The sequence below is a fragment of the Capra hircus genome, chromosome 10 (genome assembly GCF_001704415.2).
Source record: "Capra hircus breed San Clemente chromosome 10, ASM170441v1, whole genome shotgun sequence".
Classification (NCBI taxonomy): Eukaryota; Metazoa; Chordata; class Mammalia; order Artiodactyla; family Bovidae; genus Capra; species Capra hircus.
In genome coordinates this window covers 68,949,868-68,974,978 of record NC_030817.1, presented here as the reverse complement: position 1 = coordinate 68,974,978, position 25,111 = coordinate 68,949,868, and the positions used below count along the sequence as shown (strand labels likewise).

General features: G+C 37.4%; 1 protein-coding gene across 1 annotated transcript in view; it reads left to right on the top strand.

Moving 5' to 3' along the window:
• Positions 1-20,362, top strand: part of FAM98B (family with sequence similarity 98 member B) — a 33,484-nt gene extending 13,122 nt beyond the window's left edge. The window contains exons 4-8 of the mRNA XM_018054477.1: positions 1,329-1,507; positions 4,934-5,014; positions 6,545-6,661; positions 17,092-17,259; positions 19,275-20,362. Of these exons, the coding sequence (XP_017909966.1) occupies positions 1,329-1,507; positions 4,934-5,014; positions 6,545-6,661; positions 17,092-17,259; positions 19,275-19,646 (917 nt within the window). The 3' untranslated portion in view covers positions 19,647-20,362. The remainder of the gene's footprint in view (positions 1-1,328; positions 1,508-4,933; positions 5,015-6,544; positions 6,662-17,091; positions 17,260-19,274) is intronic.

Below are 25,111 nucleotides of genomic sequence, written 5' to 3'. Positions count from 1 at the left end.
AAAATTGAAATATCATCCATATAAATATTATGTTAGTTTCAGGTGTACCACATAATGATTTGACCTTTGCATATGTTGTGAAATGGTCACTGTGGAAATTGTAGTAGCCATCTGTTTCCATAAAAAGTTATTACAATATTATTGACCGTGTGCTTTAAATTATATATTACATCCCCGAGGCTTATTTCTTTTCTAAGTGGAGGTTTGTGCCTTTACCTGTTATACCCCCACCTCCACAGCCTGCTCTCGGCCACTGCCTTTTACTTCTCAGTATGTGAGAGTCTGTTACCGTTTTGTTGTATTTTTTCTATCTAAGATTTTTGAATAATTTTTAGAAAGCTGACTGTTAAAAGGATGAATGGTGACTGTGAAAGGACTTGTGAACAGTCTGGAGTGGTCTGTCCTAAAGGCGGTTTTACAGATTGCTCTCTCTGCTTATAGATCACTTAAAGCTATACATTCTCCCTTGGCTTGAGCTCTGCATATCAGAGAGAAATTTTTCAGCTCTATACATTCTTGAAGATTTTAATGTGGTTCTTTTACTGATGGGTCCCTCCTACTAGACTTTAGACTCTGAATAGGCATTATTTTTAAAATTTCTTTCTGCCCTTTTTTAAAATTTCCTTCTGCCCTCTTTATTATTTCTTTTTGTGATAAGAATACTCAATGTAAGATTTACCCTCTTAGCAAATCTTTAAGTATACAACACAGTATTGTTAACTGTAAACTGTTCCAATGAAACTGTTAACTGAATATAATACAGTATTATGCTGTAAAGTAGATCTCTAGGACTTATTCATCTTATGTAACTAATATATGTCAGACTTTGCTTATGAGGACTGTGCCAAGATCCCTCTGATTTTGAAACTTCAATAAAATGGATCTGCTGTTATTCAGAAATTTGTATTTAACAAATATCCTGTTTCTTCCCTAGATTGGTGACCACCATTCTACTTTCTGTGTTAGGAGTTTTAGATTCCTCATAAAGATGGTGTCATTAGTATTTGTGTTTCTGCATCTGGCTTGTCTCACTTTGCATTTTCCAGGTTCATCCATGTTGTCACAAATGACTGGATTCCCTTCTTTTTAAAGCTGGGTAATACTCCATTGTATACACATACCACATTCTCTTTATCCATTCAGCTGTTGAAGGACACTTAGGTTGTTTCCCTGTCTTGGCTATTATGAACAGTACAGCAGTGAATATGGTAGGGAAGACCTCTTTGAGATCCTCACTAAGGGTCCTTTGCATGTATACCCACAAGTGGGATTTTTAAAGCATTCCTGTGCATTTTAACATTATTTGTTTTTCCCTTTTTTTATTATAGTATTTTTAAGTACAGAGCTTCAAGCTTTACAGATACTACAGAACAAGAAGTGTAGAAATTCTCAATTCGATAAAAATAGTGAAATTTATCAGGAAGTTCAGGCTATCTGCGATACCCTTGGGATTCCCAAGTCAACAACTTCTGACATTCCGCTTATGCTAAACCAAGTGGAATCAAAGGTATTGTATTTGTTTTATTTTTTATTTCCCCCAAATTCAATTAAATGCTAACATGTAACGCTGGCATGCTGCAGTCCATGGGGTCTCAGAGAGTCAGACATGGCTTGGCGACTAAACAACAGCAGCAAATGTATTAAATTTTATTTATTTATTTTTGGCTGTGCTGGGTCTTCATTGCTGTGCAGGCTTTTCTTTGGTTTTGGAGAGCGGGAGTTATTCCCTAGTTGTGGCATGCAGCCTTCTCATTGTGGTGCACAGGCTTCTCATTGTGGTGGCCTCTCATTGTGGAGCATGGGCTCTGAGGTGCGTGGGCTCAACAGTTGTGTTGCACAGGCCTAGTTGCTCCATGGCATGTGGGGTCTTTGTGGATCAGGGATCAAACCTGTCTCTCTTGCATTGACAGGCAAATCATTTACCTCTAAGCCACCAGGAAAGCTCCTGTACATGTATTAAGGATGAAAATACAGTTGACCTTTGAATACTGTGTGGATTAGGGGTGCTGATCCTCTGTGGAGTCAGTAATTAACATACAGCTTCACAGTTGGCCTCTGTATCTTCAGTTGGTATTTGTAAATTCAACCACCTGTAGATTGGATGGTACTGTAATTGTTTTTAGTGAAGAAAATTCATGTAGAGGCGAACCAGCACAATTCAAACCCATGTTGTTCAAGAATCAACTGTATTTCCTTTAAGTACAAAATATACATTCTAATTAGAGAGACAATTATCTTCGTGTAAAGCTAAATTTTTCACGTAAAACTAAATAGTAAGCTTTTGACTTTATTTGCCTATTACTAGTATTCAGGAGGGAGAAGGCAATGGCACCCCACTCTAGTACTCTTGCCTGGAAAATCCCATGGACGGAGGAGCCTGGTGGGCTGCAGTCCATGGGGTCGCTAAGAGTCAGACACGACTGAGCGAGTTCACTTTCACTTTTCACTTTCCTACATTGGAGAAGGAAATGGCAACCCACTCCAGTATTCTTGCCTGGAGAATCCCAGGGACAGGGGAGCCTGGTAGGCTGCTGTCTACGGGGTCGCACAGTCGGATACTACTGAAGTGACTTAGCAGCAGCAGTATTCAGGAATCAGGTCTTAATGACGAAGTGCTAGTCTGAAAGTTTGCTGTTTGCCCTGATAGAAATCTCTCTGCAAGTTTAAGGGTCCAGTTTCTAACCAAGGTTGAATTACAGTATAATGAAAAAAGTAGAGTTTTTCTTTAAAGGCAAACTGAATTTCTTTTTAATGGATGCTGTTAATAAAATTTCAATGTGATTGTCTTTGGCAGTGAGCAAAGAAATCTGTAATTTCTGATGGATAAGTGTTTAGGAAATGTTTGTTGTATAGTTAATAAATGAATGAGTACCTTGATGGAGTAATTAAGAACAACTAATTAACAAGTAATTAACAACAACAAAACGATATCTCTAGCTTTTGAATTTTTTTTTAATTATAAAGCTATCCTCATTCCCAGTCAAGGCATAAATTAGAATACTGCCCTTGCAGACCAAATTCTAGCCTAATTTCTAGGTTTTGTAGGAGTCCTCTAGGAGAATAATACAGGATTCATTTTTCAAGGAAAAGAAAATTTTCACCCTCAAGAATAGGCAGTAAAACTGTTTTTAGACTTGCTGTTTTAAACTATATTCTTGAATAAAGTACTCTTTTGCACTGATAATTTATGAGCTGAAAACAAAATTTGTCTTAATGAATGTAAGAGAATTTTAGTATCATTAAGATAAAACACAGTATTAAAAAGTTTTGTTTTGTTTTTAGAACTAGCAAACCAAAAAATAAGCCTATGAATCCCAGCTCAAGAATATTGTTCTGTAGTTCATAAATTGCTCTTCAGAATTTGTTTCTCTGGATTAAGAATTATCTGGGGTTGCCTAATACCTGGGGCTGTTTCAGATTGAGACAGATTTCTAGACTCTTCCTAATCTTCCAATGCATCCACATACTGATCCAAAAGATATAATTGAAGTGCCATAAAGTATGCCCATTTAAGGTGTACAATTCAATGGATTTTGTTTATTTACTTGTGCGTCATCATCAAAATCTAATTTTAGAATATTTCCATCATTCTCAAAAGAAGCCATGTACCCCCCACTTAACAGTCACTTTGCATTACCACCACCAATTTCCAAGCTAATTTTGTGTTCATAATCTTTAATTCTTTTTAAAAAGAGATTCCCCAACATTAAGCTTCATACTCCTCAAATGTGACCTGTTCCTATTTTCTCTATTATATTATAAACTAAGCAAATGTATATATTTCATCCTGTTTAAATGACTTCTGATATTGCTAAAGCAAAAACAAATGTCTAAATCTTGTTCACCAAAAATAAAAATGTTTCAGTTCAAATCAGTGGCTTTGCAAAAGTGATGAAATGTGCTGCTGCTGCTAAGTCGCTTCAGTCGTGTCCGACTCTGTGCGATCCCATAGATGGAAGCCAACCAGGCTCCCCCATCCCTGGGATTCTCCAGGCAAAAGTACTGGAGTGGGCTGCCATTTCCTTCTCCAATGCGTGAAAGTGAAAAGTGAAAGTGAATGGTGACTAATTGAGGGCTTACTCTCTTTCATTGTCTTGGTGAACAATGGAATGTGTACAAAATATTTAGTTGAGTAAAACCAACATACTTGGGGCTTCCCTGGTGGCTCAGATGGTAAAGAATCTGCCTGCAATGCAGGAGATCTGGGTTCGATCCCTGGGTTGGGAAGATGCCCTGGAGAAGAGAACGGCAGCCCACTCCAGTATTCTTGCCTGGAGAATCCCATGGACAGAGGAGCCTGGTGGGCTGTAGTCCATGGGGTTGGAGAGAGTTGGACACGACTGCAACCTACTCAGCAAAGGTTTTATTTATTTATTTTTTGTCAGGATGTAAGAGTGTGCTGTCCTAAGAATATGAATTTATTTCACATGGAACTTAGATTCTCATAATAAAGTCTTTTGGTAGTTACTTCAGTTGTCCATGTACGTTATTTCTTACTTTGGAAAAGGTGTGCTATAGCTTGGATTAATGTAACTTGCTTCCTTGAGGAAGATACTCTGCATTGTAGTGAAAATCTTTCTTAGTACGTGAAGTGAAGTTGCTCAGTCGTGTCCAACTCTTTGTGACTCTGTGGACTGTAGCCTGCCAGGCTCCTCTGTCCATGGGATTCTCCAGGCAAGAATACTGGAGTGCGTTGCCATTTCCTTCTCCAGGGGATCTTCCCAACCCAGGGATTGAACCCGGGTCTCCTGCATTACAAGCAGACACTTTATCCTCTGAGCCACCAGGGAAGCCCTTAGTATGTGAAGGTATGTTTTAATGATTTCTTGTTAACATTTGATTAGTTCTCTGGCATTCACAACATTTTAAGCACGAATAAGATTGTTTTAAATTGGGGATATACATTTTCACAATCTTCTATGTTTAATTTTAGGTGAAAGATACTCTCTCAAAAGTCCAGAAAAATCATGTGGGAAAACCACTGCTGAAAATTGATTTAAATCTGGAACAGGCGGTAAGCCATCCCCCCTTTTTCATTAGTTTTATGTAATTAGCTATATTAATATAGCTTAATTTTATGAATGGACATCTAGATTTTTGCATGCTTTTTAAAAAATTTTATATATATATGTTTTTGCTTTAAAAAATTCATTTATTTTAATTGGAGGCTAATTACAATATTGTAGTGGCTTTTGCCAAATCGACATGAATCAGCCACGGGTGCACATGTGTCCCCCCATCCTGAACTCCCTCCCCACTCCACCCCTCTGGGTTGTCCCAGAACACCAGCTTTGAGTGCCCTGCTTCCTGCATCGAACCCGGCATTGGTCATCTGTTTTACATATGGTAATACACATGTTTCAATGCTTTTCTCTCAAATCATCCTGCCCTTCCTTTCCCATATAGTCCAAAAGTCTGTTCTTTACATCTGTATCTCGTGCTGTCTTGTCTGTTCAGTTCAGTCGCTCAGTCCTGTCCGACTCTTTGTGACCCCATGGACTGCAGCATGCCAGGCCTCCCTGTCCATTGCCAACTCCTGGAGCCTACCCAAACTCATGTCCATTGAGTCAGTGATGCTATCCAACCACCTCATCCTCTGTTGTCCCCTTCTCCTGCCCCCAATCCCTCCCAGCATCAGGGTCTTTTCAAATGAGTCAGCTCTTCACATCATGTGGCCAAAGTATTGGAGTTTCAGCTTCAACATCAGTCCTTCCAGTGAACATCCAGGACTGATCTCCTTTAGGATAAACTGGTTGGATCTCCTTGCAGTCTAAGGGACTCTCAAGAGTCTTCTCCAACACCACAGTTCAAAAGCATCCATTCTTGGTACTCAGCTTTCTTCACAGTCCAACTCTCACATCCATACATGACCACTGGAAAAACCATAGCCTTGACTAGATGGACCTTTTTTGGCAAACTAACGTCTCTGCTTTTTAATATACAGTCTAGGTTGGTCATAACTTTCATGGCTGCAGTCACCATCTAGAGTGATTTTGGAGCTCAAAAAAATAGCCACTGTTTCCTCTATTTCCCCATCTATTTGCCATGAAGTGATGGGATTGGATGCCATGATCTTAGTGCCGTCTTGTAGATTTTTTATATTGGAGAATTAAAATGGATTGATATTCTAGAGCAGTAGGTCCTAACGTTTCTTCGTTCAGATTTTTAATTAAAAAAAAAATTGACCAAAAGTATTTACGGTGCCTAATATGTTAACATAGTTGTAATTTGAAAAGTATAGTAGCTCAGTGTCAATAAGATGGGAAGTTATTATTTTCTTTCCTTACTGGTCCAGACTACTTTGCAAATATACCTTTCACTTAAATTAATATATTTGATTGAAGATCAGATAAACTAAAAACTGTTGAGTTTAATTTGCATGTTTGATATCTGTTGAATATCATAAATGTTCTATCAATTATCTTAATTATTTAAACAATTTACTGTTAGGTCTTATGGGATCAAAATGACCAAGTACCATCTTTTGAATTAGTAGGAAACATTGACCACAATTTTTAAAATTCTTTTATGTGCATAATTTTAGGAAAAACTGGAAAGAATCAATGATGCTCTTTCAAGTGAATATGAGTGCCGCCGGCGGATGTTGATGAAACGATTAGATGTGACAGTGCAGTCCTTTGGGTGGTCTGATAGAGCAAAGGTAAGGCTGTTTTCCCACTTGTGTCCTGTAGGTGGTACTCTGTGACAGCTCTTTAGGCTCTCTCGCCTGTTATGTAATGATGCCTCATTTGCACTTTATTGCTCTGTCTGAAGTTCCTGCCTAGAGCAACTGCTGGTCTTAAATAATCCTGGTCTCTCTCTGTTCATAGATATGTTCATTTCTGACTGTATCTCTCACATCTATTTAAAACTCAGTTGTTATGATTTATGCAAGGATACGAGGAAGTCTGGCGTGCTGTAGTCCATGGGGTTGCAAAGAATTGGACACGACTGAGCCACTGAATTGAATTGAACTGATACATAAAAGAAGGCATCATATGTGGCAGTGAGATAGATACAATGAGCAACTGGTCAGTTAGGCAGCACTGATGTCTGAACAAATCTTAAAGATGTCTTAAAGCTGTGAACTGTGTTCCAGTTGAAAAGGGTTGCAGGGTGGGAGCATTCCCAAGTGTGAATCTCTTCAGATAGTTTTCTGGAGAGCTGTCATCCATCATTCCCTTTTTATGCCTTTAGTCTGTACCCAGGCTTCATCTGGGATCATCCACCCCACCCTGCATTGCAGTCTGGAATCACTCCAGACAGTAAGGTGGGACAAATATAGGAAAACATTTGCTTCTCCTCTTAGAGGGATCATTGTCCTATGCTTCTGGATATCCAGTGTCTGAAAATCACTGGTTCGTGTGGATTGTCCAGTTTTATAGTTGTTTCAAGTGACAGGGTAAATCTGTGCCTGTTACTCTGATACTGTTATTACATTCTTTAGGTAAGTGGGTGGTTCTTCTGCCCCATATTGTATCAGCTGAGGTCACTTGCGCAGCCTCATTCAGTGGGTACCTGGGCTGGGGTGGGTTGAAACATCTAAGATGGTTGTCTTGCATGTCTGGGTTCTGCTGGTAGAAAGGGGTGCCTCACTTGTCATCTGTGCTCTTAGGTGGTCTTTCTCTCCATTTGGTGCCCTATATTGGTTTCCTGTGGTGTGTAACAAACTACCAAAAATTTAGTGGTTTAAACAATACACATGTATTCTCTTACAGATCTCAACTTCAGAAGTCCTAAAATGAAGGTATTGGCAGGGTTGCACCTCCTCCCAGACACTGCAGGGGAGATTGTTTCCTCACATTTCCTACTTTCCAGATACCACCTGTGTACCTCAGCTCTTGACCTGATTCTCCATCTTCAAAATGAACTGTGGGATCTTCCAGTCTTTCTCTTTCTGCTTCCATCGTCATATGCCTTCTCCTGTGTCTCGCTTATCAAGATCCTTGTGATTACGCTGGGCTCACCCAGATAATTGATCTCAAGATCCTAACTTAACTTGCATTGGTATCTGCAAGGCAGCATATTCACAGGTTCCAGGGAGGATGGAGACATCTCTGGGGAGCCATTCTATTTACCAGATGTTTTATCTTCCTTTTAGTGGATTTTTTTTTCCCTGCACTGTATTTCTTTACCATATGCTGCTGCTGCTTTTTTCTTCCTTTCCTTTGTTTGCTTTTAAAAATCAGGTATTCGGATGAGTCCTTTTTTTCTGTATTCTTTCACTCTAATGGCTTGTATCCTCCTATTGCAGTTTGGGCCACTTGCATGCCTATCCTTGGGTACTCCACTATTTCCTGGATCCCATGCTCTTCTCTTTCACTGTTTTTTTCCCTCAACCTGCCACAGTAAATGCACAAATAGGGGTGTTTTTCTGAATCCCTACATTATGAAAATATGTTTATTCTGCTGGCACATTTGATTGATAGTTTGGGTAAACATAAAATTCTAGGTGGACAACGTTTTTCTCGAAGAATATTGAAGGCATTGCTTCATTGTTCTCTAGCATGTAGTGCTGCTGTTGAGAAACCCAATGCCATTCTCCATTCTTTTGGGTGAGCTTTTATTTTTCTCTGAGAGCTTTTAGACTCTCTTCTCTCTTTCACAGCATATGTCAGTCAGGGTCTTTTTTTAACTCATTGTGCTAAACATTAGGTGGGCCTTTCAATTTATAAACTCAAACTTTTATATTTCTTTTATATTTTCTCTTTCTGAAACTCTTATTCAGATATTAGACTTTCTGAGTAGATCCTCATAAGTTGCTTTATTTTTTTTCTCATTTTCGCTTTTCCTTTTTGATTCACTTTCTTGGAATTTTCCTCAATTTTATTTTGTGCTTGTCATTAAATTTTTGTTTCTGCCATCATTTTTTCCTTTCTGGGAATTTTTTTTTCTTCTTGAGTTTTCCTTTCACGTGTTTGTTATTTTTTCTTCTTGTTTTATGACTGTGCTGTCTTCTTAAATGGGGATGAAAAAAATTTTTTATAAAAGGTATTTTGTTTTGTTTTTTTCCGCTTCAATTATTTTCTATCTCTTCCAGGGCAATTTTTGATTTGTTTTTCTTGGTCTTTGTCTTGTGCAGGCTTTCTTCAAATGCATTATGGTCTTTCGTTGTCCATATTTAAGACAAGACACTGAAAAACTGATTGGGAACTAGTCATTGATCAGGATTGTTGATGTCAGGTTTTGGGGCTGGCTACTGTGAACTGGAAATTTCTAATGCTCACTTGTAGAAGTGTGACTGCTCATTTTTTTAAAGAAAGGAAGCCTCATTTTTTCTGTACATTATTCTCATTTGGCCAGGGGAGGAGTGGCAGCATGGCAACAATGGTTGGAAGAATAGATTATTCCACAGATAGACTGAGTTAACCCCTATTTTTGGCTCTTGATCTCATTTTCTAATATGTTGGTTCTCTTCTTACCTGTATCCTTCTTTCTAGTCTCTTTATTGTAGTAAATGTGTACTTTTTTTAAAAAAATAATTTAGTATGTGTAATCTGACTCATTTACCTAAAAATACTCCCTAATGTTTATACATAGTTTCCTTCCAAACACCTAGCAGACAGATAAAAAAAAAAATTAGAGTGATTAGAACAGGATTGTTGGTGAACTATTGTTATTTCACAGGAAAAAAAAATTTTTTTAGCATAGTAATAGAATAGCTGTAAGGGAGAGTTGAGTACTGTCTTATGTGTATTTTCTTTCAATAAATATTTACTTAGCACCTCACATGTTGCACACATTACAATGTACCTGGTTCTGGATGAGCATCTCATTACCTTATATGATGAGATGTAGAACATTTTTAGAATATTTCACTGTCTGTAATATCGAATTGGTTTCTCAGAAGATTAAAACCTGTTTCTCTTCTGCATGCATACCAGGATAAATTTTAGACGTGTGTCCATGTAGACATGTGTGTCCATGTAGACGTGTGTCCATGTGTTTGGAGTAACCGTTGTATGTGAGAAACCTAGATATTCCTCTAAGAGGTCTGAGTTACCAAAGAAGTAGATGACATGATTGCTGACTTAAAGAAAGGAAATAGAATTTAGATATATGCAAAGTATGAGTTTTACTGACCCCTGGAAACTTAATAGAGGTTGTATACATATTGGGTATCCAGTTTAATCTGCTAGAATTTTAATGAGAAAAGGAATTTAGGAATATAAAGAATACTGTGAAAGGTAATGCATTAAAAGTATCTTAACATACTAAATTGGAGGATATTTTCAGTGTTGTCCTTAAGCTTACAGAAGAACCCAAAACAAATGAGTTTTTTTGCCATGCTCTTTGACCATTCAGAGTGGCACAGACTCATGGTAATGTATACTCTTGACTAGCCTTAAACTTAGAGACTTTGAGAAAATACTTTTAGGAAATACCTTGATATTTTTATCTTGGTGTTTTTTCATCATGTTTCAGGACAAGGAGATTATGTTTTCAGTTTTCTTAATTTTGGAAGATTTTTAAAATGTTTTTTTCTTAGATTATGATCAAATTTTGGCCTTTCATGTCATCCTTTTCAATTGTATATAAGGAGAAGGAAATGGCAACCCACTCCAGTACTCTTGCCTCTAGAATCCTGTGGACGGAGGAGCCTGGTGGGCTACTGTCCATAGGGTCACACAGAGGTGGACATGAGTGAAGCGACTTAGCATGCATGCATGCATACACATTTATACCCTGAGTTTTCTTGTTAAATTTAATGTATCTTTATATTATTCTTCCTATTTCATGTGTCTGATATTGTTGAATGATTGATCAACTGTTCTATAGCATTTAAAATCTTTCCACATTTTATCATATGGATATACTCTATTGATTTTGAGGTTTCCTTCAATTTTGTCTTCTTTGCCTGTAATGAAATCCTTGACAACTACATTTTTGTTCATGTACATGATATATTCCTTAAAGTGTAATTTCTTGATCAAAGAATATGCATTTAAAAAATACTCTTCATACACCCTGTGTAGAGTTGCCCTTCAAGAAGATTATACACATTTATTTGTATGGTTAATCTGGTTACTCTATTACTTTGCTAGTATTGAAATAAAAGTATAATTTTATAGTTTGATTTTTTTTTACTGAATATAGTGTAATCATTGTCCCATATCTCTAAAAGTTCTATTTCAATATCCTTTTTTATATTAATTTTTAATTGAGATATAATTCACCATCTTAAAATGTATAATTTAGTGGGTTTTAGTATACTTGATTGGAGAAGGTGATGGCACCCCACTCCAGTACTCTTGCCTGTAAAATCCCGTGGATGGAGGAGCCTGGTAGGCTGCAGTCCATGGGGTCGTGAAGAGTTGGACACGACTGAGTGACTTCACTTTCACTTTTCACTTTCATGCATTGGAGAAGGAAATGGCAACCCACTTCAGTATTCTTGCATGGAGAATCCCAGGGACGGGGGAGCCTGGTGGGCTGCCATCTATGGGGTCACACAGAGTCGGACACGACTGAAGTGACTTAGCAGCAGCAGTATACTCTCTGAATTATGTAACCATAATCTAATTCTAGAACATTTCCCTCAACCCCAACAGAACTATTCCTTTCAGTGGTCATTCACAGTACCCTCACCTTCCTTTCAGTTCAGTTCAGTCGCTCAGTCGTGTCCGACTCTTTGCAACCCCATGAATTGCAGCACGCCAGGCCTCCCTGTCCATCACCAACTCCCGGAGTTCACTCAGACTCACATCCATCGAGTCAGTGATGCCGTCCAGCCATCTCATCCTCGGTTGTCCCCTTCTCCTCCTGCCCCCAATCCCTCCCAGCATCAGAGTCTTTTCCAATGAGTCAACTCTTCGCATGAGGTGGCCAAAGTACTGGAGTTTCAGCTTTAGCATCATTCCTTCCAAAGAAACCTCCCTTTACTATAATCTAGTTTGTCTCTCTTTGGATTTGCCTGTTCTGTGTATGTCATATATATAAGGAATTATACAGTGTGTGGCTTTTATGTCTGACTTCTTAGCATAATGCTGTCAAGTTTCATTCATGTTTCCCCATATAACTGCACAGTCAGCCTTTTGTGTCTGAAGATGTGAAACCTGTGGATTCCTAAATGGAAATTCACTGTGTCAAAGGTTATGACTCTTAATGGTCCTGATTCACACGGCCAGATTGTTTTTTAGAAATTTTGTATGAATTTAAACTCGTACAAATAAGGTCAATGCCATTTTGTTTTCACTTTAGCCCCTTTAATATTTAGAATATTGTCAATTTTATGGCTAACTTGATGGTTAAAAATGACTAAATTGTTTTCATTTGTTTATTTGTCTTATTAGTAAAGTTGAACTTTTTTTCATAAGCTTATTAGTCATTTGAATTTCCTATTTTTTTGAAATTTCTATTCGTGTCTTATATTTTTTTCCCCTGAGGCCTTCCTGTTTTCCTTCTGATTGAGCTTTTTATACATTAAGGAAGTTAGCTAGTTGCTTTATTTGTTGAAAATATTTTCCCCAGTTGTTTTTTCTGTCTTTTGATGTGCAGAAATTGTAGTCTTTATAACATAGTTAAGTTTTTCAGTTTTAAAACAAAAAAAACCTCTTTTTAAAGATTTTTACTTTTTTTTTATTGGAGTACAGTTGATTTACAGTGTTGTGTTTCTCTTGTACAGCAAAGCAAGACAGTTATACATATGCCTACATCCAATCTTCTTCAGGTTCTGTTCCCGTATAGATCATTATAGAGTACTGAAGAGAGTTCCTGTGTTATATGTAGGTTCTTATGAGTTGTCTGTTTTATGTACAGTAGTATGTATATGTCAATCCCAGTCTCCCAATGTATTCCCCCCTCCCTTCGTCCTTAATAACCATAAGTTTGTTTTCTACATCTGTGACTCTATTTCTGTTTTATAAATAGGTTCATTTGTATGATTTTTTTAGATTTCACGTATAAGCAGTATCATATGATATTTGTCTTTCTCTGTCTGACTTAACCTCACATAGTATGATACTCTCTAGGTCCATCCATGCTGCTGCAAATGATGCTAGTTCTTTTATGTGGCTGGGTAATATTCCATTGTATATATACACCATACCTTCCTTATCCATTCCTCTGCTGATGGACAGCTAGGTTGCTTCCATGTCCTGGCTATTGCAAACAGTGCTGCAGTGAACATGGGGGTGCCTGTGTCCTTTTGCATTGCAGTTTTCCAGGTATATGCCCTGAAGCGGGGTTGCGGGATCATGTGGTAGCTCTACTTTTAGTTTTTTTAAGGAATCTCCATACTGTTCTCCATAAAGAAAGTGAAAGTTGCTCACTCATGTCTGACTTTTTGCTACCCCATGGCCCGTGTAGTCCATGGAATTCTTTAGACCAGAGTACTGCTAGAGTGGGTAGCCATAGTAGTGTTAGATTAATTTACATTCCCACCAGCATTGAAGAGGGTTCCCTTTTTTCCATACCCTCTTCAGCATTTATTGTTTGTAGACTTTTTGATGATGGCCATTCTCCCAGTGTGAGGTGATAGCTCATTGTAGTTTTGATTTGCATTTGTCTAGTAGTTAGTGACGTTGAGCATCTTTTCATGTGCTTTTTAGCCATTTTTATATCATCTTTAGAGAAATGTCTCTTTAGATCTTCTGGCCATCTTTTTTTTTTCATGTTGAGCTGCATGAGCTGTTTGTATATTTTGGAGATTAATGACTTGTTCACATTGTTTGCAAATATTTTCTCCTATTGTGTGGGTTTTCTTTTAGTTTTGTTCATGATTTCCTTTCCTGTGCAAGCACTTTTATTTGCCATTTGTTAATTTTTGTTTTCATTACACTTGGTGGTGGAACAAAAAAGATCTTGTGATTTATATCAGAGTGCTCTGCCTGTGTTTTCCTTTAAGAATTTTACAGTATCCAGTCTTACATTTAGGTCTTCAGTTCATTTGAGTTTATTTTTCTGTATGGTGTTAAAGAATGTTTTAATTTTATTCTTGTACACGTAGCAGTCCAGTTTTCCCAGCACCACTTCTTGAAGAGACTGTCTTTTCTTCGTTGTATATTCTTGCCTTCTTTATCATAGATTAGATGACTGTAGGTGCTTTCTATCTGTTTGATCTATATACCCTACTAGTTAGCATTGTAGTATAGTCTGAAGTCAAGGAGCCTGATTCCTCCAGCTCTGTTTTTCTTTCTCAAGATTGCCTTGACTTTTTGAGGTCTTTTGTGTCTCCATACAAATTGTAAGTTTTTTTTCTAATTCTGTGAAAAATCATATCAGTAATTTGTGAGTGATTGCATTGAATCTGTAGATTACTTTGGGTGGTATAGTCATTTTGAATATTGATTCTTCCAATCTGAGAACTTGGTATATCTTTCCATCTGTTTGTGTCATCTTTGATTTCTTTCATCTGTATCTTACAGTTTTCTGAGTACAGGTATTTTATGCTCACTCAGTCATGTCTGACTCTCTGTGACCCATGGACTGTAGTCCAAAGGCTCTTATGTGCATGGGATTCTCCCAGCAAGGATACTGGAGTGGGTTGCCATTTCTTCCTCTAGGGGACCTTCCCAACTCAGGGATTGAACCTGCATCTCTTATGTCTCCTGCATTGGCAGGCAGATTCTTTACCACTAGCACCACCTGGTAAGCTCTTAGGCATTTTCATGTGATGGTAAATGAGATTGTTTCTCTAACTTCTTTTTCTAGTCTTTCATTGTTAATGGATATGAATGCAAGAGATTTCTGTGTATTAATTTTATATTCTGCAGTTTTGCCAAATTCTTTAAGCTCTAGTAGTTTTCTGGTTGCAGCTTTAGGATTTTCTATGTATAGTATTATGTCATCTTCAAACGTGACAGTTTTACTTCTTTTCCAATTTGGATTCCTTTTATTTCTTTTTCTTCTCTGATCGCCATGGCTAGGCCTTCCCAAACTATGTTGAATAAAAGTGGTGAGAGTGAACATCCTTGTCTTGTTCCTGATCTTAGAGGGAATGCTTATAATTTTTCACCATTGGGAATAATTTTGCTGTGGTTTTGTCATGTATGGCCTTTATTAAGTTGAGATATGTTCCCTCTGTATCCACATTCTGGAGAGTTTTTATCTGAAATGGTGTTGAGTTTTGTCAAAAGCTTTTTCTGCATCTGTTAAGATGATCATACGGTTTTATTCTTCAGTTTGTTAACATGATATATCAAATCGATTAATTTAACCTATGTTGAAGAGTCCTTGCAGCCCTGGGATAAATCCCACTCAATCATGGTGTCTGATTGTTTTAACGTGTTGTTGGATTTGGTTTGCTAGTATTTTTTTGAGGATTTTCGCATCCATGTTCATCAGTGATATTATCCTGTAATTTTCTTTTTTTACGGTATCTTTGGTTTTGGCATCAAGGTGCGGCCTCATAGAATGAGCTTGGGAGTGTTCCTTCCTCTGCCAAGTTTTTGAAATAGTTTGAGAAGGGTAGGTGTTAACTCTTCCCTAAATGCTTGATAGAATTCACCTGTGAAGCTGTCTGGTCCTGGACTTTTGTTTGTTAGAAATTTTTATATTTCTATTTACTAATTCTGATGATCTGTTCATATTTTCTGTTTCTTTCTGGTTCAGTCTTGGAAGGTTATATCTTTCTAAGAATTTGTCCTTTTCTCTAGGTTGTCCATTTTATTGGCATATAGTTGTTCTAGTTAAACAATGAACTTTTGTTATATTTGGAATCCCTTGTTATAGGTTATGCATTATTACTATTACTTTACAAATAGACAACAGTTTATTCCAGCACCATTGAAAAAAAATGTTTTCTCATTGATCCTTTTTTATGTTTTAATAGTCTTTATTTTTTAGAGCAGTTTTAGGTTCATAGCAATATTGAACAGAGGGTTCTGAGATTTCCATTTAGCCCTTGCTTGCACACATACTTAGCCCCATCATCAACATCTGCCACCAGTGTAGTAAATTTTTGCAGTTGATGAACCTACATTGATACATCATTATTATCCAAAGTCTGTAGCTTACATTAGGTTTCACTCTTGGTGCTGTACATTCTATGGGTTTGAAAAAATATGCAAAGATGTATATGTACCATTATAGTATCATACAGAGTATTCTCACTGCCCTAAAAATGTTCTCTTCTTTGCCTAATTCTTCCTCCCTCCCCACAACCTTTAGCAACCCATTGATATTTTGTATTATCTCTATAGTTTTGCTTTTTTCAGAATTTCATATAGTTGGAATCATACAGATTATTATTTTCAGATTAGCTTCTTTCATTTAATAATGGGCATTTAAGTTTCCTCCATTTCTTTTGTCTCACTGATCTTTGATGCTTCCTCTATCATTTATTGTATTCATACATTTATGAGGCCGGGAATCTTAACTGCCTCTTTTGTTTCATTAGTTCATTCCCTCCCCTCAACAAGTTCCATTTAATTAGAGTGAGGTAGGATAGCGTACCTGTACAACCACTCTAAAAGGATGTTTTGAGGATTAAAGAAATGATATTAAATGAAGAATATCATGGCACTTTTAACAAGTCGTCAGTGAATGTAAGTTGTTAAGGCAGTGATGAATAATTTCATATTACCTGTTAATAGATGATAAAACTCTTTCCAAAATTGTTTTAGTCATTTCGTACATATTTCATTTCTGAGTTAACTGTAGGTATCCCTTACCTCCCTGCTCCACTAAAAATACATCCCAAGACAACTGCGGTAAATTGTATAAGTTAATTTCAAGGAAGACTGGCAGTACTCAGTGTCCCCATTCAGAAACATGGTGTTTCTCTCCATCTGTTCAGGCTCTCCCTTTGTTTTGTAGGTTTACTAATGTTTTCTTCTCAAAGTTTCTGTATGTGTTTTCAGTAAAGCTATTTTTAGGTATTCTGCTCTTTGTTAATATGAGTGGAATCTTTTTTGTGTTACTTTTAAAATGAGTTGTTGCGGGTAGTTACATAGTCTTTTAGCATTTGTTGGTCTCTTTTTTCCCCCTTCATTCTACTTACAGATTATCAGATATTTGAATGTTTTGCTGTTTATTTCTTTGCTTGTGTTTTATCTTTTTTTTTTTTTTTTTTTCCCTGAAGATTGATTGCCATTGCTCTTTCATTGAAATGTTCTTTGGTTCCTTTTTCCCCTGACTTTTGTCATTTAGTTAAAAACCGATGACATAGCAAGAATTTACCAACCTAAGCGTTATGCTTTGTCACCCAAGACAACAATAACCTTGGCACATTTACTTGCTGCCCGTGAAGATCTGTCAAAGATCATCAGGACAAGTAGTGGATCCAGCCGGGAGAAGACAGCATGTGCCATTAATAAGGTTGGTTTTTCTTTTAATACAGTGGAGAAAGAATTTATAATAGCCTTGATTGATGTTTTTACAGATTTAATCCATTTTTCATCCCAGTGAACTCTTAGAAAAGAGAATCAGTTTAGGCTTACTAATGTTTTCTATGTGCATGTTTATTTGAATTTCTGTATTCATGAATCACAGTTTTATCTGAATTAGAGGGATTAAGAATTATCAGTATCATTAGCCAGAATTATTTGCCTTCTTTCCAATAATCTTACCATTTTTTGTCAGTAAAAAATCTGTAGGAGTCATTTTGTATACTCACACGTACTCCTTAGATCTTTGGTACAGAGGAAAACGTATGTGCTTTGGAGTTATACAGGTTTGGGTTCACATCCGAACTCTTCTGTTTACTTAGAGAAATCACTTCTGCAATTTAGAAATTGCAAAATCTCTTGGATGTTCCATTTCCTGATTCAGAGTATAGGTCCGTTTCTCTGACAGTGGTCTTAAATCAACTCAGAGAGTCTGAATTTTTTCCTTTACAACAGTGGCAGCAACAATAAGATAATTTAGAATGTTTATATCAGCTTGTCTAGTATATACTCTTCAGTTAGAGCACTCTATGACAAACTTAAGAGCCAAAAGTCAGAAGTATGGGACTTGGGTAATTTTACAATATCAATTCTCAGTGCAGTGAGAAAGGTGTCCTGTAGCAGGAGATGGTTGTATATAAAGTCAGTTTGCTAATTATCGTTAAGTTAGGCACCAGTGTTTGGGCCTTCCTGCTTCCATTTTAGATCAGCCTCCTCTATTCTGAAAGTGTTCTGTTTTTAAATATGTTACTTTATATCTTGCATCAAGGTCTTTCTGGATCAAGAGTTCTCTTAAGTGATATTGCCTGTCTCTTTTCTGAGTTTGTAATTGATAGTCTAATTATTTGAGGGCAATCTTATTATCAGATCTTGGAACAGCGTCCCTGTATATCCACCAACATTGAATGTTTGGTGGAGAGACCAATGAGGATAACAACCAAGAAAAGCTGTTTTTTGGATTTGGTAATTAGGACATTATTGCCGACTTTATAGTGTACTTTGAAGAATATATGTGTACTTTGAAGCTTGTCCAACAGTGAGGAATTTGTACTTTTTTGTCTTCATTTATGATATAAAGTAGTAAAACATGATTTTGATTAGAGGATCAGGAAAGTAGAACACAACTGATTCATAGGTCATTTTGGCTGAGGCACATTTGGCTTTATCTTTACTGAAAGACAGTAGCAGGAAATGACTTGCTTCCTATTGGTCTCTGTTCGTGGACATATAAAATAGCTCCTTTCTACAGAAATTTAGGTACTTGAAGCAAACTCTTCCTTAGTTTATCCTGTGAAAGATTATGAAGCATGGTTAAGGAAGTATATTGTCTTTATTTTTTTAATAATATAGTAACTAGTATCATTGAAAGTTAGCTTAAGTTTCTCATAAAAAAGGGAATAGTTCATTGAAAATCCTTATAGTTCTTTGCAGTTGATAACCTTCGTCTCTGCCTGTATTATACCCACGTGTTATCATATGTACTTCATACTTTGTTGAAATAAAATGTGCTTAGAAATAGTCTTTTATGAGATAGTCTATTACCAAACCAGTGGCAATAGAAAGTCCAGAGTTGTGTGAGTGAATATGGAGTTAAGTTGTATAGGGTATGAAGTTTATGTACATTGTAAATGTTTTGCTAAAAAGTTTTCTTAGTGTGATGGGTACTACATTTGTTATAAAATTTACTAAAAAGGTTTAAACAAGTTCTTAAGTTTCATAAATATTCTCTCACACTGTTTAAAAAACAGCACATTGTGAGCAATTTGTCACACATCACTTTTATATTTTCAATATTAGTTCATATTGCCATGTCTGGTACTTTCATGTCCTAAAATATTTGGCTTCTGTTTCTTTATTAGAACAATAACTTCAATGTTGCTTGCATCCTTTAAGTAAATTTTGACTTTTGCAATATTGGAAACTGAAAGAAAATATTTCTTTACACAGGTGCTGATGGGAAGGGTGCCTGACAGGGGAGGACGGCCAAATGAAATTGAACCACCACCCCCTGAGATGCCGCCTTGGCAAAAGAGACAGGAAGGCGGTGGAAGGGGTGGGTGGGGTGGGGGAGGTGGCAGAGGAGGTGGTGGGAGTGGGAGAGGTGGTGGAGGCGGGTGGGGAGGTGGTGGGGGAGGGGGCGGGGGGTGGGGCGGGGCCGGGGGAGGGGGTGGTAGAGGAGGAGGTTTCCAAGGCAGGGGCGATTATGGTGGGAGGGGAGATTATGGTGGAAGAGGAGGCTATGGAGGAAGAGGAGGCTATGGTGGAAGAGGTTACGGAGATCCGTATGGAGGAGGTGGTGGTGGATATAGAAGATACTAAAAGCCACAAAATTTAGATAGCAGTGCTTACTTCTTGATAGGTACATTAGACATAGTATTCTAAATAACTACTTGAGTGTCATCTTTGAAGTAAACACCATGTTAGATTCCCTGATGGTATCATTCTTGAATTGGCTTGACTATGTAAAAGAACATTGTTTTATATTACTGTTTGATCTCTTAGACAAAGTGATGATTTTTTCCACACTCTGTGTACTCTTGAGCATGTTCTGTCTTTTTAAAAAAGAAAAAAAATGAGGAAAAAATATTTTTAAAAGTGTAAATATATTATTACCATCAAACTTGGAAAATGGAAAGTATTTTATTGTCATGATTGAATTTAGATTGTTACCTGTATTTTATTCAGGTCTGAGACACATAAATGACCCCACTTGTAGTGGAAAGGAATATAAACTTATTGCCTCATCTGTAGTCCTGTGGCTGTTTTGTATTTGTTAATTCTCTTTTACAAAATAGGAAAAGAGACTGATAATTGTGTTCAGTAAGTTGTCATGACTTGTGTTTTTCTTTTATTTTGAGCAATTCCTCTGGCCAGGTTTCTGTTAAAATTCCAATAATTGAAGCCCAAGTCTATTTTTTGCTACACATATTTATTTTCCAACTGGATTTGAAATCTGTATGATTTTGTTTGACAGAGCAGAATTAAAGACTGAGGTCAGAATTACTGTAAAGGAACAAAGACATGAACCAATTTTACATGGTGTTGAGAAAAATTTCTGCAAATTGGTTTCTTCATTTGTGGCATCGCTTTAGGTTTCCAGATATTAAAAGGCGGGTTGCTCTGTGCTGTACAGGATTAGCACACTTATATCCAGTTTTATCGATCAAAGGTAGGGCCATGATATCCTTTGGTAATTATGATTCACAGTTAGATTTGGGAAACACAGGGTTAGAGGATGTTTAAATGTGATTTGTTGGTTGGAGCAGTCAAAGGCTTGGGAATCAGGAGTTGTGAATTTAAATCATGGCACTAGCCCAGGGCGGGGGCTGTAGGCTTAAATGGCCATAGCTCTCAGAGATTAATTTGTCTTCTTTTTTCAAACGAGGAATGCGACACTTGAGCCTTCTCAGGTAGTTTATAAAGACCTAAGTACAAGTCCAATTTGTTGAGAGTTTATAGAGGCCTGTTGTGAAAGGTGTAAAAGGTGGCCCAAGTAATGCATTTTTCTTATAGTATATAAAGAGAAAAAGATGTAGTCATATAAATTTTTTCAGTTCCACTTTAAAATCTGTACACTCCTGGTGTAGTAACAACTTTCTGTAGTCTAACCAACTCCAAAGATAGAAAGCTGAGTACCTGTGGACAAATGGATTTGGCAGTGTTACTCTTATTTTACAGTAAACCCCATGGTAAAATCTAAAATGTTAAAACTTTAAATATTGTGTATACCATAGTCTTGGACATGTCTTTTTCAAGCTAACCCTTCAAAGAAATTTGTTCAGGAGAGGAAAACATAAAATTATTTTATTTGTAAACTTAAAAGAGATTTATATTTATTGAAGAGAGAATTTCATTTGTGATATAGTTGAAGAAAAAGTCTTTCCATATTAGGAGCTATGAACTCTGAAAAATGAATAACTTAAAAATATATAAGCAAAGACCGCTGGAGTAAAATATTTCAAAAAATTATTAGTTAAAATATTCATTTAAAAGCTTTAGATTTCTGTTTCATTTCTTTTCAGGAGCTTTAGTCACTGATACAGAATGGGTTTACAAGTACATTCAGCTTTTTTTTAAATCACTAATGGTAGAAAGATTAGTTTATTAATTTCTGTAGGATTTCTTTGTACCTGCATAGGCTTGCTGTTGGGTTATCTGCTTCTCACTGTAAATCTTATCCAAGTTTAGCTCTTGGCTCCTGGAATCATGTTCAAGCTGGAACCACTCTTATTTGCACATTCTTAAAAACTTTACTTGAATGAAAAGTAAAGTGGTCCAGACCCTAATATCTTTTTCTTTCCTGTGCGGTGGAGTTTTCATGATAATCTTCTCTTAGCAAAAACTTCTTTTGTAGAAAATTACTCAGTAATATCTAGAATAGCAATAAGGTAATTTGGGGCCTTAATGTTATAGGTCATAATGTGAAAATGCTTTATAAATTGAGTGCAGTCAAATGTAGAGTATGGTGAATGGCACTTATATGCTTCCTGAAATCTAACACTTTTTTCTGTGCTATCTCATCATCATTCTTTTTGCCTAGTTCTTAATTTTATTTTTTCCTGCCACCTCATTTTCCCTCCCCACTTTTCTTCTCCCTGCCTTGGTCTATCCTGTGGTACCTAATAGCACCTATAGACATTATTGGGAGTATCTAGATTAAAGAAGTAGCTGATGTCTACCCATGCATAACTACCGCACTGTTACACATAAGCTCTCAAAGGTGGAATGAGGTATTTCCTTTTAACCCGTTCCCTTGTTTTTTGCAGATCAAGGAAATCTTGCCTCACTAAACAGAAAAAAATGTTTTAAACCAAAACTATTTCATTACCTTTTTGTGTGTCAAAAGAAGGTATGGCTAACACCCAAAATATTTCAGATGGAAAATGTTTTGAGCAGTGATGCCATCTGTTCCTTGTCAGGGACACAGGGGTGGAAGTATTTGGAATGGGAATTGGAGACAAAGGAGGGGAGGTAGTTTAGTCTCTCCTCTTAAGGGGCAATTGTTATTGTAACTTGATTATTTTCTATGAAGTGTTGAAGTATTGAATTATTTTCTATGAAGATTTGAAAAGACACAAAAGGCAAAGGAGAAAAGGAAAGATACTTTGCATTTGAATGCAGAGTTCCAAAGCATAGCAAGGAGAGATAAGAAAGCCTTCCTCAGTGATCAATGCAAAGACATAGAGGAAAACAATAGAATGGGAAAGACTAGAGATCTCTTCAAGAAAATTAGAGATACCAAGGGAATATTTCATGCAAAGATGGGCACAATAAAGGATAGAAATGATATGGACCTAACAGAAGTAGAAGATTTTAAGATGTGTTAACAATACACAAAAGAACTATACAAAAAAGATCTTCATGATCCAGATAACCACAATGGTGTGATGACACACCTAGAGCCAGACATCCTGGAATGTGAAGTCAAGTGGGCCTTGGGAAGCATCACTACCAACAAAGGTAGTGAAGGTGATGGAATTCCAGTTGAGCTATTTTAAATACTAAAAGATGATGCTGTTAAAGTGTTGCAGTCAATATGCCAGCAAGTTTGGAAAACTCAGCAGTGGCCACAAGACTGGAAAAGGTCAGTTTTCATTCCAATCCCAAAGAAAGGCAGTGCCAAAGAATGTTCAAACTACTGTACAATTGCACTCATCCTACACACTAGCAAAGTAATGCTCAAAATTCTCCAAGCCAGGCTTCAACAACACATGAACCACAAAATTCCAGATGTGCAAGGTGGATTTAGAAAAGGCAGACGAACCAGACGTCAAATTGACAACATCCGTTGGATCATAGAAAAAGCCAGAGAGTTCCAGAAAAACATCTGCTTTATTGATTACGCCAAAGCCTTTGACTGCGTGCTGCTGCTGCTAAGTTGCGTCAGTCGTTTCCAACTCTGTGCGACCACGTAGACGGAAGCCCAGCAGGCTCCCCCATCCCTGGGATTCTCCAGGCAAGAACACTGAAGTGGGTTGCCATTTCCTTCTCCAATGCAGAAAAGTGAAAGTGAAGTCACTCAGTCCTGTCTGACTCTTCGCGACCCCATGGACTGTAGCCTACCAGGCTCCTCCGTCCATGGGATTTCCCAGGCAAGAGTACTGGAGTGGGGTGCCATTGCCTTCTCCGTTTGACTGGGTGGAGCACAACAAACTGTGGAAAATTATTCAAGAGATGGGAATACCAGACCACCTGACCTGCCTTCTGAGAAATCCATATGCAGGTCAAGAAGCAACAGTTAGAACTGGACATGGAACAACAGACTGGTTCCAAATAGGAAAAGGAGTATGTCAAGGCTGTATATTGTCACCCTGCTTATTTAACTTATATGCAGAGTACATCATAAGAAATGCTGGACTGGATGAAGCACAAGCTGGAATAAAGATGGCTGGGAGAAATATCAATAACCTCGGATATGCAGATGACACCACCCTTATGGCAGAAAGTGAACAGGAACTAAAAAGCCTCTTGAAGAAAGTGAAAGAGGAGAATGAAAAAGTTGGGTTAAAACCCAACATTCAGAAAACTAAGATCATGGCATCTGGTCCCATCACTTCATGGCAAATAGATAGGGAAACAATGGAAACAGTGACAGACTTTATTTTCTTGGGCTCCAAAATCACTCCAGATGGTGATTGCAACCATGAAATTAAAAGATGCTTACTCCTTGGAAGGAAAGTTAGGACCAACCTAGACAGCATATTAAAAAGCAGAGACATTACTTTGCCAGCAAAGGTCCATAGTCAAAGCTATGGTTTTTCCAGTGGTCATGTATGGATGTGAGAGTTGGACTATAAAGAAAGCTGAGCACCGAAGAGCTGATGCTTTTGAACTGTGGTGTTGGAGAAGACTCTTGAGGGTCCCTTGGACTGCAAGGAGATCCAACTAGTCCATCCTAAAGGAAATCAGTCCTGGGTGTTCTTTGGAGAGACTGATTTTGAAGCTGAAACTCCTCAAGGCTTGACTTAGGCTACCTGATGTGAAGAACTGACTCATTTGAAAAGACCCTGATGCTGGGAGATTGAAGGCCTGAGGAAAAGGGGATGAGAGAGGATGAGATGGTTGGATGGCATCACTAACTCAATGGACGTGAGTATAAGTAAGCTCTGGGAGTTGGTGATGGACAGGGAAGCCTGGCATGCTGCAGTCCATGGGGTCACAAGAGTTGGACACGACTGAGGGACTCAACTGAACTGAACTGATTGAATGCATTCCACTATGGAGTGTGAGTGACTAGAGTCCATCCCCCTGTTCCCCTTCTTTGGTGTAGTTAAACAAAAGTTGCCTGGGGATTAAGGAAAATTCATGGCTATCTTTAATTACTCTAAATGATCACTAATCATGAGCACAAATGAATTGCTCTGGGTGATCTGTACACTAGATTGAACAATCCTTTACCAGTTCCATCCACAGTTTCAAAGTTTCTCTTTTCTTGCTAGTTTTCTTAGAATTGTGGATTTAAAGATGAAAGCCATAGAGAAATGACCACCTCAGACTTGTCTCCTTCATGTTAAGTGTTTATAGACTTAATATTTGGGGATCATATTTGGAGATCACTGTCATTATGGAATAAGGTGGGAAATGATTGAATATTTCTATATGTTACTAGTTCATGTTACATATTTAGAAAAATGTATACTGAGTAATTAGTTGCTTTGCTTTTCCTTTTAGGATGCCTGGTTTGGTTAATAGCATTAGGGAGTGGTCTCAGCTGTTGATTATAGTAAAAATTCAGATGAAGCATCTACATGTTTATGAACTAGAAGAAACACAGGACATCTTTG